The sequence below is a fragment of the Pararge aegeria genome, chromosome 3 (assembly GCF_905163445.1).
Source record: "Pararge aegeria chromosome 3, ilParAegt1.1, whole genome shotgun sequence".
In the NCBI taxonomy this organism is placed as follows: domain Eukaryota; kingdom Metazoa; phylum Arthropoda; class Insecta; order Lepidoptera; family Nymphalidae; genus Pararge; species Pararge aegeria.
The window spans coordinates 7,150,528-7,168,180 of NC_053182.1; the positions used below are offsets into that span (position 1 = coordinate 7,150,528).

The 17,653-nt window shown below is 36.4% G+C and overlaps 1 protein-coding gene across 8 annotated transcripts; it reads left to right on the top strand.

Moving 5' to 3' along the window:
* Positions 1–3,792: 3,792 nt before the first annotated feature.
* LOC120636740 lies at positions 3,793–7,974 on the top strand. 8 transcript variants are annotated; one of them, XM_039908307.1, is made up of 3 exons: positions 3,793–4,297; positions 4,922–5,169; positions 6,156–7,974. In XM_039908307.1, the coding sequence occupies exons 2-3, from the start codon at positions 5,146–5,148 to the stop codon at positions 6,648–6,650; spliced, it is 519 nt and encodes a 172-aa protein (XP_039764241.1). In that variant the 5' UTR covers positions 3,793–4,297; positions 4,922–5,145; the 3' UTR covers positions 6,651–7,974. The 8 variants fall into 8 exon arrangements, with proteins under 8 accessions (XP_039764241.1, XP_039764271.1, XP_039764248.1 ...); XM_039908337.1 differs by having other exon boundaries at positions 6,160–7,974; XM_039908314.1 differs by having other exon boundaries at positions 4,996–5,169.
* The last annotated feature ends 9,679 nt before the right edge of the window (positions 7,975–17,653 follow it).

Sequence of the window (17,653 nt, forward strand, 5' to 3'; positions counted from 1 at the left end):
AAACTTAGTAAAGCATTTTTGTAACGTAAACCTCAAGGAGATTTTGAAATAATCTTTTTATAATCTTAGCCTCATATTCTTGGGTCTTAATTTTTTATTTTAATATAGATGCTTACTTCGTATTGAAAATTCTGAATACTTTAATTTGTATTAGAAGTAAAATGTCCTCGGTATATATACAAACATCTATTTAATTCTATAAGGTTATTTTGTTACGAAGGTTGCCCTAGAAATATGCCATTGTTATAACAGTTTATATCCCACATTCTTGCCCCTGATGGCTTTATGGTATTCACATGAAACTTAATTGCCCAACCTGTTGCTCTGGTCGTAAGTATTGCTTCACTTCCACCCCTTGTTTACTCGCTAGAAATTATGATAATAAATTCTAAAGTTTACCAAGTTGTAGAAAAGTTTCAGTAAAAACTTTAATCAAATGTTACTAAGTAAATAGAGACCTGTATTTTCATGCATAGGAGAAGAGACTGCTGGGCACAGGCTTCGTCTCCCATACAAAAGATGATGTAAGAAGATAGACTCAGAAAGCTGCTCTAATGTTATTATATTGTGCTATTATTATTATAATCACATGTAAGTAATAATAACCGAGAGAGATGATGTTAAGGCCGTAGTCCACCACGCTGGCCAAGTGCGGATTGGTGTGCTTCACACATCTTTGAGGACATTATGGAGAACTCTCACACATGCTGATTTCCTGATTCCGAACGAAGTTTTCCTTCAACGTTGAACCATGTGATATTTTATTAAGCGCACATAAGTCAAAGAAAAAAAAAAGGTGTGAGCTGGGATTCGAACTCGACCCCCCGAAAGTGAAGTCAAAGTCATGGTTGGACTGGGCTATCAAGGGGTAGTAACACGCCAATTTCCTAACTACTAGCTCGCACTGAAAACTTCTTGACACAAAATTTATACCATTTAGGCCTGTCGCAGTTATCAAATCTAGGATTTTGTGATCCGTAGTCAAACATTCTAAAAGAGTAGGCTATTTAAGGTTAAATTTTAAGGTAATTAAAAGTTTTATTGTTAAATTTGAAAAAAAAAACTGTTTCGTCTTTCTTCCAACTTTATTTTTCCCAACCCAATCACCTCCTCCAAAATAAAATATGCCCAATAATTACCACGCAGTCACATCATCGCAGGGCTAGACTGTTCGCTGCGGTGTTGGTCTGTGCCATTTGTACAGTCTAGCCAATTCGGAGAGGTTATACCGCCACTTATCGGTCGCCAGAGCTTCTCGTTAGACTGCAGGGGAAATTGGCAATTTGGGAGGCTGACTGGTAATACCCTACCGTACACCCCATAACCAATGAGTGTTGGCAGTGATGACCGATGGCTCTGAAACCTGGTCGCTAGCTATGGTTCTCATAAGGGTTAAGGGTCACTCAGCGGGCGAAAGAGAAAGCTACGCTTGGAACATCTCTACGTGAACAAAATATCAGGAATGAGGAGATCCGTAGAAAAACATGAGTAACCGACGTAGCTTTAAGAGTCGGGCAGTGGACGAGGTACATAGCTTGGAGACGACCTCGCACCGGTAGATGCGAGGTAACCGAGTAGCGTTGGTAACCCTCCAAAGGTGAACGGCACGTTATTTCAAGCGAGTCGCAGGGAGCCGCTGGATCCAAGCGGCACAACACATTAGTATTTGCAACTCCCTACAAAAGACCTATGTCCAGCTGTGTACATCCATGGGTTGACTTGATGATGATCCTATCATATTTTTATGATGATCATTTGGTTCATTAAAACGTTCACCTTTAGAGAATGCTACTGCTGAGTATCTTGCCGGTTTCTTCTCAGTAGAGTCTGCATTGGGAACCGGTGGAAGTCACTGTAAACAGAAAGACATGACGTTTTAAAAGTTTCAAGAGAACAGAAATACTTGAAATAAAAGTTATTTGTTTGGAAAGATTACTATTTTAATACATATTCAAAATAAATGATGCACATCAACGTATTTTTTTGTTTTATTTCCTCATACATAATACTTTAGTAGATAATGTACTTAATTAGCGCAAAGGAATGTGAACTAACTTGGCATAATGACCCATAAAGGGCAATATGCAAGCAATCCAAACATTCGGTTTGTAATATCATTATCACTCATAAACAAGGTAAATAAGTAGTAACTACTAAACAAAGTGGCCTTCGTTTGAAGTAGCTAGTAGTCTTACAACATGAATTTCTGAAATTATCAATAACCTCAAAAGGAATCAGATTATTCGACTCGATAAAATCAATACCTGCAAATCTAGACTGGTCCCACCTTTATTTATACCTGAGATCTTTTTTTTTTCTCGTGTGGAAATCCTCATCCACCCCACCATGGGAAGATGTACTGGTTACGAAGGACTCTTACTGACTGGGTCACGCGAACGCTTTAGCACACAACAGCAGCCAGCCACGCCCACTAAGGCAGATCACATAAATATCCCGAAACACCATAATTTATACCTGAGACCTGAGCAAACTTATGGAAAACTAATGCGATGAAACTCAGACTTCTTGCAACGAATAAAACCAACGCAGCACCAAAAAATAATTAAGAATGTATATTCTGTTTTTGCTAAATCAACCAGGAATATAGTAGCTCTTTGTAATATACATTAAAAAAAAACAAAGTATATTATGCTTAGATTTAACAAAAGACAGGACTAGAAGAATGGTCGACTTAGAGAATGGAATATCTAGTGCTGAAACTAAGATAAAAAAAATTACAATGCAATAGATAATTCTAATGGTGTATTTAGAGTAAAATTCCCACCTACTTTTACTTTCCGATATCTTACAATCACATTATTGTGAAAGGCCTGTGAGTACAAGGAAATTAATAGTTGATAAAATCAATTATTTTAATCTCAGAAGATGGAATTAGTTTATATTATCAACGCAAGGTGGTTGTGGAAACCTAGCTCCACCTATGTAGAGTACAAAGGCTCAAATAATCAAGAGGGGATTAACGGAACATCCTCCAATACCTATCGGTAAGACTGGGATCACGGCTTACGGTGAAATAGCATTTTCGGACGGAGACGCACGCCTTGGAGTCCATGGAGGAGACCACATTCGTGTTACATAAGCAATCTCGGGTCTAACACATTATATCGGAGACAAGGAACACTTTAGTCTTGGGTAAAACACGAGTTGGTAACTGTATGCGTAGTTAACAGGAAAGTGTCACTTCGAAAGGAGTTAGGAGGAAAAACGCTTTTACCTACTCGGTCCAGGGAGTAATTCGGAAGAAACCATTAGAAGATATTGCTACGTTTAAGGGACAAACCCGGCCTGAGTCATCCCGACACGTATTAGCGCGGAATTTCTTCATTGTCATTCCACGATAAGCATTTTGGCTCAAATTCAATGCTTTGCTCGCTTAACTATGCGATTTCGGTACGCCAGAATATTCTTTGTTAAAAATTTCACTTTTCTTTCAGCTTTCGATAAACGATTGCTTATAAATATGAAATATTCACTCTCAGTGATGTAATGTGTATTTAGAACTATGGGGAAGTACACAGTCCACTAGTACAAATTAAGGGAATGGTTGGTACTCATAAGTAGAAGTATGAACACACCAGGTATACACATAAGTAAGTTTTTTCATTTTTTTTAAAGTACCTAGGTCTTTTAAAATAACAGTATTATAAAGTAAGCTTGTAACTCTACACTTATAAATTCAAAGATGCATGCCGGTTTGTTTTAATTGGTTTGCAATGAAGTTCACACTACAAAGTCTTTCTTTGTTTATGTATTTTAGATAGATTTGGTGTGAGTGAATGGTACGTACTTGTAAAGGGTAAAGAGTTCTTATGCTAATTTATGATGTTTATATCTGTGCTGTGCAGTGAAAGAACGAAATGACCAAAACATCATTAATTGTGTAAAAAATAATATGTCGTAACGCTAATTATTATTATCGTGAGTCATTCGCAAGTAGTTACGCTGAGTAGTAGTATATAATTACGTGTCCTATTCTATAGATGCACGTAGGCATAAAACCAGATTTCCTTTTCAGTACATAACATATGATTGGACAAAGGAAGGCGATAATTAGTAGTGGACAAAAATAGTCGTGCAGCCGGGCCCTGGGCCAGGTGACGTCAGCGCGCCAGGGCCGCGGCGGGGCAAGACGGGCCCCGCGCCAGTGTCGCGCGCGCCGTCAGTCTGGCCGCACGCCGTCTCGCTGCCCGCGCCCGCTCCGCGCTGCTGCCCGCCTGCCGCCTACCGCCTGCCGCACCACACCATCCACTCACCCTCTGCTCCCGACGCACCACCCGTGAGTACAGACACCCTTTATTCCTACTACGCTATGCGCTCCTTCGAACGACTTTCGAATCGATGCACCATTGCAACGTCCGCTGCAAGTTTCTCTTCTGCCGCTCCAACCCAACGATGGATACCCACGCGCAACACGGTGCTCTCTCTTCCCTTACCCTTCGCCTGTAACCTACTATTCGATGTATAACGAGACCTAGATTTCTCGTGTTGGTAGCGAGGAGCGTGGCAACCTTGGCGCATCGTGCAATGCAGCGGGGACCTTGCAAGTCACGCGTCACAGTAACCTCGGCTCACGGCGCGGCGTGCTCGTGCCGCTACAGTGACGTTTCAATATCTATCTTCATATTGATTTACCGCTTTGAACACCATCCATTGCTTTCTCAGCGAGCGTTGCACGAAATGATGCGAGCTTCACCGGGCAATGTATTATTAGTGAAACGGATCCAGCGCGTTTTGGTTGTGTTCAATTATTAACGTTTGTAGAGACATGTTGATAGACGCGTATTATACCGAGCACAAACAGCTGACTGACCATTGACGTAGTTCTTATAACAGATAAAAAATAAGACGCGGTCACTCAAGGACGGTCAACTACAATCGAGAAGTATTTCCCGTTTAACAGGCACCGGACTGCAACACAAACACCGTGCAAACGACACTGGTCATTAGCGCCGTTAATGCATCTTTGACTCGCAGTTCACGGGTTGTGGATCACACTTCGGCAAAGAAATATTGCAGTTAACTACGTGAAGTGAGGGGGCCTCAACCGCGTTTCCCGAGTTATCGCACTGGAAAAACACGCCACACTTTATCGCGTGCTGTACTCACTATCAGCTGTTGCGAGCGATGCGGTGCGCGATCGCCAACACGGTTAGTCATTGTTATTTACGCGAATACCACCTCTATGAAGTCGTGCTCAAAGTGCTATATTGGGATATGCATATTTTACAGCTGACCAAAACAACGTCAATCCGTACAGTCTATTCATTCGTTCAGTTTCTTGTGCAGTGCGTATGTATTTTCATTTACGTACCGACCAAGTTATTCTATGAATAATGTCATTTTTCTGGCTTGTTAGCAGCTCTGTTGGAAGTTATTTATTTTGTGTCACTTATTTCATAGATGTTATTAAAGGTACCTATTGTAAACAATACTATAATGTAATCCTTCCAATTTTCTCATTTCCATCGTATCACCATTGACTATAAGGTGCGAATACTAACTTGGCATCCAATAGAAAAAATAAACTAAGAACTACGGGGCCTCCACTGTTTAAAGTACAAGGTTGATATGTGGTTTGAGAGTGTTTTATAAATTCATAGATTAAAAACATAATAAAGCAAAAAAAAAACATGTAAGAACAATTCTAAATCTGTATGAATTTAAGAATGAAGTAAAAATAAGTCTTGTCTAACATAAGCTGCTAAAAAAAGATGAGCCGAATTTACATATTTATGAATATTACCTCAATGTTACAGTGAAGATAGCCTCTAAACGCCTCAACCATTACCTCGATTCGACATTGGGCGCAGGTTATAAACCGGTAGATAGGCCACGGTTACCCTTCGCCGGACACCGCAGATGGCATGTAATACCTACCTAGTAGCTACTTTAAAATTAAACGAACAGTCAGTTTACGTTCCTCACAAATGGGGGTTATATTTCACAACTTTTGCATTTAGGTAAACTTTTAAACAAACAATATAGTTCCAACATCCAAACATTGGTCATGGCCTCAATATACATTGTGACACTTGGTTACGCAAGACTTCCTATGGCCAACGAGTTCTCCGATCGACCGATATCTCGCTTATAATCCTATTTTATTACTTATACAGAATTTCGTTTCTTTTCAGACAGTCATGGTACGGAAATACGAAAGAATGAGTGGTCGCCAATCGTGGAATGAAGAAGAAATGGCCAAGGCCGTGGCAGCAGTAGTATCTGGTAAAATGGGCTACAAGTTAGCAGCCAGAACCTTTCATATACCTCGCTCCACACTCCAAAGAAGAGCTAGTAAAGTTCGCTACCAGCAACCTGATGATCCAAAACCTTTAATGGGGCATTACAGACGAGTCTTCACAGAGAATCAAGAGAAAGACTTAGTCGGATATATTAAGAGCATGGAAAAATATTTTATGGGCGTATCCAGGAGAGACATAAGAGAGCTCGCATTCCAATACGCGGAAGATAATAATCTTAACCATCCCTTCGACTGCAATACCCGGATGGCCGGCGAAGATTGGGTGAGGAACTTCCTTAAAAGAAATCCAGAGCTGCTCCATAAATCAGAAAGGGACTATGAGCCGGTGAACTTCGACCAGTTCTATCACTTCATGTGTCAATCTTGATTGCAAACTGTCAATTAGTAATATAGTTTTAATACCCAAGGTCATTTGCAGCCCACCCGAACGGAGCCTCAGGTTTATTGAACGTATAACACAAAATACGATGTGTACATTAAAATAGGTAGAAATTGAATTCGACAACTCAGTTTACACGCACGCACTGCAAGTGGTTAGACTAAATGTAACTTAACAACGGAATTAATAATTAATTAAAACATATAGGTAAAATATTTGAAGACTTATATGCGTTATAAATAGCTAATTTAAATATTTATACTAAAAGAGCCTAGCTCTCATGATATTTATAGATATAATAAATAATAGGTTTTTTATTATTCATGATATATTCCATTCGTTCATCTACTTAATTACGATGATTAATAAAACATGAGTACTTATCGAATCTAACATTCTATATATTATTATAGTTATTCTCGTTTATAGTTTATATTCTGTTATTTAATGGTATACGGTTGAAGGGCTGTGATAATGGAGGAGGTGTAAATTAGGGAGCATATCAAGGAAGGCGTTGTTTTACAATAAATAATTATTATAAAATAGTTAATATTTCCCTTCTTCTACCAACGGTTGATTGCCTGTGTGTTGATCAAATTTAAAATAAAAAGAAATTCATGTTTAGTTTTAATTTGATCGTTAAACAAATCCTTTATATTTGCCAATACATAATTCATTCATTCCTCATTATCATCATTGCTCTTGTGAATTTTTGAAAAAAAAAACAATATCGTTAAGTATTTTTCTCCGCCATAACCTACTTATTCTTTTAAAAAATAATCGTCAAGTTAATTTAATAAAAATAATATTTTTTTTCAATCAAATGACAGGTTTGTCGCATTTGTGCATTGCTATCACAATTTGAACATTGTACTCAGTTACATGAAAGTGGCACGTAAGTTTATAATTTTGTTTTTTATTGGTACTATTTTTCGCCAAAAGTTGGCCGCTTTATGCAACTGAGTACATTCCTATGCGTACTTTGTTATGTCACTTATTTTTTCAAATTTGTTTTCTATAGTGGGCTACTGTTCAGTGTTAAAATATCTGACCGTACCTTTTTCTTATTTATTACTAATAGAGAAGTCTCAAGTTACTTAAGACTTGTAATGTCTAAACGGTATTCTATACATGTAAAATCTATTTATTTTAAACCCTCAAAGAGGTCTTGCATTGCCGTTTTATCTGTATATATATATATATATATATACATATATATATAGATGCACTTCACTGATCAAGGCTCACAAGTTATAGACCATTTTTTTTAACTGTCGTATAATATAAACAATTTTATCATTTTGTGTTTAGTGTTAAATTTATTAAAACATGTTACATTTTTAAACCAAAAAAATAAATAATATTGTAATAGTTTTAATTTATAAACAATTTTTTTTTTCTGATATTCGTTTGATGAAAATGTTGTTTAAATTATAAGACTTGTAGAAAAAAAATTGTATAGACATACATTCTTTTATCAATAAAGGGTAAAATAAGAATTTGTGATAATGGTGAATGGTGATAGTAGTGGGCATGTTATGGTTAATTCTTTTGTAAGTTTATAATTGAAATTCTAAAGATATATAAGAGGTATTTTTCTAATTTAAATGGATTGAATATTGTACCTTTGAACTTACCTACAAAGTTATCGTTACCTGATATAAGTTTTGATCTCTTGAAACTAGTTTTAACAAATACCTAATAAAATATATTGGTTGTTTAAGACATTAGATTGAACTGTCTTATGTTAAAAAAAAATGATACAAATTTTCGAATGCCAAACTACGTTATTATTTGAGATATTTTATATTTAATATTTTTAAGTACTTAATAAGTTTAATTTAATAAAAGGTATAAGTAAAAAATGTGTAATTGACTTTCTGTTTTTCCGAGCCCCACAATATAACGTAGATCTAGAATATTCCTTGCTGAGTCGTTCTTAATACGTTTAATTCCTGCGTTTGCTAGATATAACACCTTTAAAATTTTGTATCTGCCCGTGAAAGTCGCGGCAAAATCCGGTCAGCCGTTCTGAAGATAACTTAGACAAACAAGCAGACAAAGATTTTTAAAAAGTTTAATGAATGCTTTATTCAAGTGATCATAATAAAATGAGCTTAAGCGTTTTTTCCGAAATCACAACCAACACTTTATTTGTATAAATACGAGTTAATTTCGAGCTTATTTTAATTTTATTTACTCGTACATAACCATACTAAGAATAAGTTTAGAGTACTTCCCGGTAACCTACAATCCTAAAATTAAAAATAAAAGTCATAAAGCACAACAAGTAAAAAAAATAAGCGAAAATCAGGTTTCATTATTGCCCGAAATTGGCATGTTGAAATTTTTGAGTGAGTAAGTAGGTACCTACCTATAAAGTCAAGTGTGGTGTATGAAAGGCTGCCGTGCTTATGAAACAATGCATTTTTGACATAACAGAATTTAAGATTTAGCCTTTGCAGTAACGGCAGAAATGTTTGAATATTCTAAAATACAGCATGACTTATATTAAAAGATCAAGTGTAGGTTACCTCCGGATACTTTAATCTTGTTTCACATGATGGTCTTTTAGCACACAAGTATACGTAAAATGTGAAGTATGATTAAAATTTCAAAGTCAATGATGCCAGAAATGGGAGATCGAAATTTTGAACCTAGATAAGAAAGTTCTAAAAATATAAAAATAATAAGTGTAGGGTACCAGCACTGTAATTCAGTTACTCAGAAAATTCTTGCACCAAAAAATTAAATTGCGGAAATAAAGACGTTGAATTAATAACATAAATGGCGGGGAAAAATTTTGGAGTAGGTGCCCAGGTAGTAAAAGGAGTTCCTTGAAGATACTACCTGATATTAAGAAAATAGTGTAGGGATTTAGGATTATAGTGTCTACCTCTACCTACTGAGAGGTGAAATATAATGCTTAAATTTAACATGAACATCATCAGCACAAAGTAAAGGAAAATGTTCAGTAAAGAAAATGTAAAATTTTGAAATATATATTTAACTGACGGCCAATTGGTGCAGTGGGCAGCGTCCCTGCTTTCTGAGCCAAGGCCGTGGGTTCGATTCCCACAACTGGACAATGTTTGTGTGATGAACATGTATGTTTTTCAGTGTCTGGGTGTTTATAATAAGTATATATGTATATTATTCATATAATTATTCATCAGTCATCTTAGTACCCATAACACAAGCTATGCTTACTTTGGGGCTAGATGGCGATGTGTGTATTGTCGTAGTATATTTATTTATTTAACTAGCGGACCCGCGCGACTTCGTTCTCGAATCAGTCAACTAAAAGTAGTCGTATGCGGTATGTTGTCGCGGATTATTTTATAGAACTTTAAAGAAGCAACTCATATACTTACTACATATTTCCGTCGTTTGGCGTAACGTTTACCGTTCACGCATCGCACGCATCGGAATCTCTCAAAAAGGATATTTTTTGCAGTTTTTGCATCATTTCTCATTAATGATGGTAGCCATTGGTCGTAGCGTGATGTTATATAGCCTTAATTGATACTTCCAGTCTAAAAAAATCGAATCAGCATTTTCTAAGATTAGCGCGTTCAACCTAAATAACACAACTATTCCTATCTAAAAAAACCACGTCAATCTAAAACTGCTATCCTGTAGGAGCTGTTTGCTGTTCCAGGATAAAAAGAAGCCTATGAGCTATTCCAGGCTGTTACGCATGCATTCGATCGTTGTCCCATATGCCTTGCGACGTTCTGTTGTCTGTGAAGATTTGTCCTTTATATCCGACAATATTTATCAGATCTTCATTAAAATTAGACAATACATGCTTAATAGTATATATACACTTTCAAATAAAATAAGAATTATTAAAATCGATTTAAATTTAACGGAGTTATGGAGTAAAATAAATATATAATAGGAGTATCCTATATGTTGACCCGGAATATCAGCTACTAACTATACCAAATTTTATTTAAATCCGTTCAGTAGTTTTCACGTGATGCCCGGACAGACAGACAGACAGACAAAAATTAAATAGAAAACCTGTTTTGGACCCAGTATCGATTATAAAGCATCCCCCGGTCAAAATTTTTCAAATATATTAAATGAACAGAAATCTTCCAGTTACAGATTTATTAATGCCAGAAATAAAAGGACTTCCTTTAATGTTTTTAAAATAGGTAATGTTGAGTGACGATGCCGTGTGGTGACGGCAGATCAGAATGCAGTTTCACCACACGTCCTCTTTTCGCGGGTGTCGTACGAGGCGAACAAGAGATATATCTCTTGTTCGCCTCGTACGACACCCGCGGTAGTAACGGAGAACGGGCAGAAGCGTTTTCCGTACAACCAGCGTAATGATTATAGGTAGGTAAACCTACCTTCTTGTTGGAAGATGCCTTTAGTCCAGCAGTAGACTGCTATAGGCTATGGATAAAATCACTATGCATAACGGCATCGAATGGAGATGGAATGTGGGCAGTTTAAAACAAAGTCAAATGCAAATCACACCTAAGCTTTTATTCGTTTATGTACCTAGAAGCGGTGATAGCACAGTGGGTAGAACTTCGACTTCACTTTCGGGGGGCGAGTTTGAATCCCAGCACCCCCATCTAACTTTTCTTTCTTAAAGTTTAGGCGTTTTTTAAACAATTAAAATTTGACTTGCTTCAACAGTGAAGGAAAACATTTTGAGAAAACCTGCATGCATGAGATTTCTACCAATTCACACTGGGCCAGCGGATTACGACCTAAACCCCATCTCACTGCGGGAGAAGACCCGTGCCGTGGAGTGGGCCAGTAATGGGTTTATATGATGTACTTTATATCCTTCATATCACAGGTAATAATATTTTTGTTGAAGCTGACGTGTGTCAGGCTTAAGTGTAAGGCGTACGGAGGCTTATGGCAGAACCCACTTTGGAGGGTACCCCCTATATAAGAGGAGAGGATCCTGCCCAGCAAAGGAGGCTGATGATTTACTTAGTATCCTTCATAACAACTTTTCGCGCAATCAATATAAAATATTATCGTATTCTGAATTTAGATGGCACACGACTTTATGTGTATGTTGTCTATATTTTTTACAAGCTGTGTCGCCGTTAAAAGCGTCGTCGAGTGGCTGTTAGCCCCAGACATCAGAGCTACGCTGTGAGTGCAATTTACTCGCTAGTGGACTCAAAGAGAACGGTATTTACACTCGTTATAAAAGTTCATACAATAAGTATATCGCTACATTTTTTTTTTCATTGGATAATTCCGCCATCGGCAGCAAATTAATGATATATCTAACTATACTCTCCTAACATTTAGCCAATGAAGTTGAAAACGTTTCCGGATAGGTAATGCCAATTCTGATGTCCACAGATATCTAAACGATATTAGCAGATAAGAGTAGTACATCCTATTCACAACGCTAAATGTGATGTATAGCAATAGTTTTGTACAGAATTAACAGCAATACAGAATAATAAGTTGCTCTAAATTCTGACATAGTATTTACGATTCTAGAATATTGCCTTTTTTTTTTTAAATTACTCACGTAGATACTGTATATTCTTCAATTCTGTTGGAAAGAGTAACTACTCGGTAGAATCTGTATCTCAGAGTCTCAACACAGAGAATTTAACTTTATAAGAACCTGGAATAACTTGAAAAACATAACAATATTAATTGATCCAGCAGGCTAATTTTAAATTGCCTACGCTATTAAGTAAAAAATTGAATGTAGCTGATAACTACGGTGAGAAGTCCTAAAACCAATCCACGAGTACTGTGCCTTTTAAATATTATGACATCGCAAAGGAAATTCGATTGTAAGGACATCGCATCGTAAGGAAAAGGTAAGAAATTTCGAGAGGTACTTTTCCGCTTTTCTCCGAATCTCGGGACATCTATGAATGGTGGTTATTATTTCTATCACAAAGGTCTAAACTAAGCTTAAATATAGACATTTTGAAGATCATTAATGCAAATAAGATCATGCATCCGTATAAAATGGACAGTACCAAAAACTTAGGGGCGTGCTATTTGTGCAGCTGACACATACAATTTGTTTCAAGATTTTCCGTCTGAATCTAGCCTAAAATTCTAGGCATTCTCTTACACAAATGAAGTTTTCGTATGCCTTTAACTCCTTTCTAAAATAGAAAGACCGTTCCATACATAACTCCTTTTGACACGGACATCTTGTGAAGGTCGCCAAACAATCATTAAATTAAATCTGTCGAGCGAAAGAAATCGGTCTGGTGGGCCAAGGCAATGTCAAGAGATGGATTGAAGCTTGTTCACTTTGACTAGATTTCAGAAACGGGAAACCTGGTCACGAAAGTATCGGGAATTCCCGGTTATTTTCTATAAAATGAAACCGGGAAATCAAATTTGATTCGATACTTTCGAAAACTAAATGGTAAAATAGATATGAATAAATAAACATCGCCTCCCATGTTAGCGTAAAACATATCCACCGTATCCTTGTTTTTTCTTTGTATCTTTTACTAAGGCAGATTAATTCAAAGCGTCTTTCACTGATAAACTATTAACTAAGTATCCTAGACAGAGGTACGGGGTAACTGAATTACGCCATTAGAGTGTTATAGTCAGGCACGTTGGTGGTTTGACGCGATCTAGCGAGTCAACGACGGATATTGCCTTCGTAATCAAGTTATTTTCAAACTCTGATTAAACCTCAAGGTGCCTATTGTAAGTAAATTACTTATGTGGAATCTAAGAACAATGTAGTTTGGAATGCATACACAATGTCAGAAGAATAACATGTGAACGGATTAAAATTCAGAACATCAAACTTTAACGTTCTAAATAGCTACAAGGCCGCCTGGTGCACTTTTCCATCTTAATTTATTTTTGCAATTTCCAGTTAAATAAAACTAATTAACTATAAACTGAAAAAATCAGCATTTCGTGCATATCTAGTATTTTATTTTTATTTAAATACTGACCTCATTAATAGTTGAAATGTTGTTTGAATGTAAACATTTTGTATATACGCATCAGAAGAGTTTTTATGGGTTTTTTCTGCCTATCTAATAAGAAATATTTGACTACTTCTATATATATATATATACTTGGACGGATAGACTTCATAGATTGGTGTTTCTTTGTGCACAACACGAACCAACCTTTTGTCATTGAACAAAGCAATTCACCACGTAGTGAGATATTACATTTACATACATCATAATTTAAAGAAAAATATGTTTTAAAATAAAACATACTAATCATATTCGTAAATGTTTATTTTACCTAAAAATTACTGAACAAAAAGACAATTCGCGAAAGCGAATAAACAGCGTTTGAAGGTTTGAGAAAAACATGTTTTTAGGATAATCATGATCGTTGAAGAGCAATTGGGGGAGTTTATTTTTAAAGAGTTTTACTTGGAAAAACATTTCTGATAAACTTTTTCTAAGCTTTGTGTGACGTTATTCTTTATTTTCAAAAGTTCGTTGCTTAATCTTACTCAGTTCTTACCTACAGAGATTGTTCTTCTTTGTTCTTCTTTGTTGCCGCTGGTGTCTAAACCTTGTACTACAAGTATATATGTGTAGTACAAGTAGTTAAACAAGTAAATATCAATTTTATTCTATACCCATGAAATTTTAAAATGTAAGTTTTGAAATGAATGAAAGGAATTATATTAACAAATATGATGAAAACATTTTTTTTTGTACGTTATTGAAGGGAAACAATTTCGTACAAAAAAAAACAACCTTTCTCATCTTATAATATTCACATTTTATTTTAACTACTACAGCTCTATAAAAAGGGACTGTTCAGTGATTATTTGTTGTTAATTTCGCTGAATGTTATAGCTATATATATACTGTACCGGAAATTAAAGGTTCAGAAATTCAGTTTTAATTAATTCACTGGAAGCAATGGCTAAACGAACAACAAAGAACCACTACAACGTTCTCTGTATACCAAGTCTCAAAGTCTTTGCGTCCGTAAGGACTAAGAGACTAGTGCAGTCCGTTTTTCAAACTGCATTAAACAGAAACTCGTTTCTCTGTTTATTTAAGAATCTCGAAGCAATCCAATTAGGTAGATCGATGTTTGCGCTCTCAAAGGACTCAAGAGACGGTAGCGACTCTCTTCCGTCTCGGCGCACCTTTCAAAAGACATCGAGAGTTCGCTTGCAAAGGCCCTCAGACCTCACTCTAAACAGTAAACAGTCTGGAACTGTACTGACTTATTTCATTTTCGTGCTCTGTCTGTTTCAGCTACCTTGGTAGGTACATAGGTATTATATATTGCGTACTCCAGTCCTATATTTTTACCGCTCGATAGGCTGCTGTTACCTACTTTATTTTTGCCATCAATTAATTGACGCAATTTAGGCCGTAAATGTGTAGCAATACGAGTGTTGGAAATCTGGAATTAGATTTACAAAAACACTATATTATTGGTTCTAGAAAACAACGTGTGGCGTTTCAAATTGAGACAAAATTGAAGCTGGCCCTTATATGGTGATAGCCAGTGCCCAAAACGGCAGAGATTATGTTATAGGGGTGTAGTGGGTGCAAATTTATTTTATTTTATTTGTTTTTAAAAGAATTCTTTATGAATATACGCTATAATATTTCAATATTACCAAAACCATTTTTACACGAAGCCGTAATTGAAAGATTGTTATCATAAGACACGTTAGAAAAAATTGAGTGTGGGTATTTGATTCCCTTGTTACTTTGTATGTTTTACATTGACACTATATAACGACACGACAGAGGGGTTTGAATTGAATGCAACGTTGGACCGTTCCGCGTCAAAGGCTCTGGAATGAAATCGCAAATAGACGACCGGCCGTAAAAGTTTCGAATACCCCGCAAAACTCCGACTTTCCCCAAACCTTATTTCGAACGTTCATGTAAGCGGGCTTTGATGATATCGTGCGCACATTCGACAAATAAAACAGCGAAACCGGGAAATTTGAATTTTGTTATATTATAGTCTGCTCATCAAGATAAGTCTACTTTTAAAAACTATAAGTGGCATAGAACGACCGACTATAATCTTGCTTGATAACATATATTCTCTGTCTATTTAAATAATTAACATGTAAACATTCCTAAAATCAGTTATCAGTCTTTTATATAGATATATTTTGATCTCCTAAAATACAATTAAATATGTTTCGCTTTTAACGTTCACGTATATTTTAGCTAGCAAGTAGCAGTCAAACCTTTACATGTGCTATATGGCTGATAACTCTGAGATCTTAGCTGTGAATGTAAAGCATTGGACATTCATCTGTTGAGGCAACATAGCCATGTAACTTTTCTTCTTCTTCTTCTGTTCCTGGGCCTTTTCCGCACTTGGTTGGTCTGGGACCGTCCGTTGTACGTGTGGCCACTGATGCAGCTCCCCGCTGGATCATTCCAGCCAGCCGAGCTCGCTCCAGAAACTTAGCAGGCCGCCCAGGTCGCCGAGTGCTTCATGGAGTGTCAGGTAACTTTTAAACAAGAGTTTAATAATAATGTATACAGAAATTAATTCACAAACATTTCACTCCAGCGTGAGACATCATAGTTAAATTTTGTGAATACAGATATATTAATAATTCATAATGAAAGTCACATGGATAAATACGAGTATTTCCACAACACACGGCACCGTCGTCTCAAATGCTAAGTGACGAAAGTTAGATACGTATGCACGTTTACATAAAAGGGTTCTGACCTTCTTTGCACACAGGTAAGTAAATTTTCACGCGAAGCAAACTTTCGAACCCTATTCCAAACTCAGGCGCGAGGGTAGAATATTCCTTTGTCAAGGAAAAGAATGTGAACGTTGCTCGCTGTGGATATTCTATGCTAGGTATTACTTTCAAAGCATATTTTCCTCTTTAACGACGGACATGATTAAAGTTTATACAAAATAGTAAAATAGTTCAGATACTTTCTCATTAAAAACGCTTCTACGACGTGGCCACAGCCTAAAAACTTTTGTTATAAATATTCTTAATGTTAACGTGTGTTAATTTTGTATTTCACGCTTGGAAAAGCTCACTCGGGGCTTTTGTCAGGAAATAGTAGTTAGTGTTTTCTGAAAACGTTTGGCAAAAACCCACGTGTAAAAACAATAAAAAAAAAAAATACCTATTACTACGACAATACATACATCGACATCAACATAAGCGTAGATTGTGTTAAGATAATTAATGAGTATTTTATGAATAATATACATATATACTTACAATATACAGATAAACACCACGACACTGAAAAGCAGTCATGTTAATCACACAAAAATTTTCCAGTTGTGGAAATTGAACCCACAGCCTTGGAATCAGAAAGCAGGGTCGATGCCGACAGCGCCATTAGGCCGTCATTTAAAAGTATAAAAAACGCGGTTCGCCCTGAACCAAAAAAGTCTTGCGTTATGAGAATACTTTACACTTCATTCTGTATATGTATAATGTTAATCAAATAAAACCGAAAAATTTCGAAAATAAATTAGTATCTAGTAAGTGCCTCCAAGCATCATTGATGTGTTCCTTGCCAGTGTTATTACTGGCACAAGCTCCATGTGCCAACAGGATGTGTTGCATGCCCTGAAAAGTATTGTTCCGTTTAAAGGCGATGGCTTAAGCGGCGGTTTTTACAGTCAGTTGGGCCATCTGCTTGGTCCATCAACTACCTTGCTAATATTATAAACGCGACGGTGTGTCTCCTTGTTTGTTTGTTTACAAATAGGACACAGGAAAACTTTTCGTGGAGTGAAAAAAAGGAGCTTTTGTTACGCACTGGTAAACCTATCTTGACATAATATTCATACAGATAGTTGGACACCTTGTAAGGTAGTAAAGTACACGATTAACGTTTGATTTTTGAAGTGAAACTTCTTTATCACATATGGGAGAAATTTTAAAACAATGTAACGTTTTTCTGTTACGCCCCATCTTCATTTCACATTTTTCTAATACATTCAATACGTGGGTGTGATTATAGTATCTTTTTTCAGCTTAAACAAAGTTTTTGATTTTA

Bases quoted from the DNA above. Each gene is read 5' to 3' on its own strand.
- LOC120636740 (XM_039908301.1), top strand. From the start codon at position 5,355: ATGTCATTTTTCTGGCTTGTTAGCAGCTCTGTTGGAAGTTATTTATTT. The intron at 5,434-6,159 runs GTACCTATTGTA...CTTTTCAGACAG, and splicing joins TTTCATAGATGTTATTAAAG to TCATGGTACGGAAATACGAA.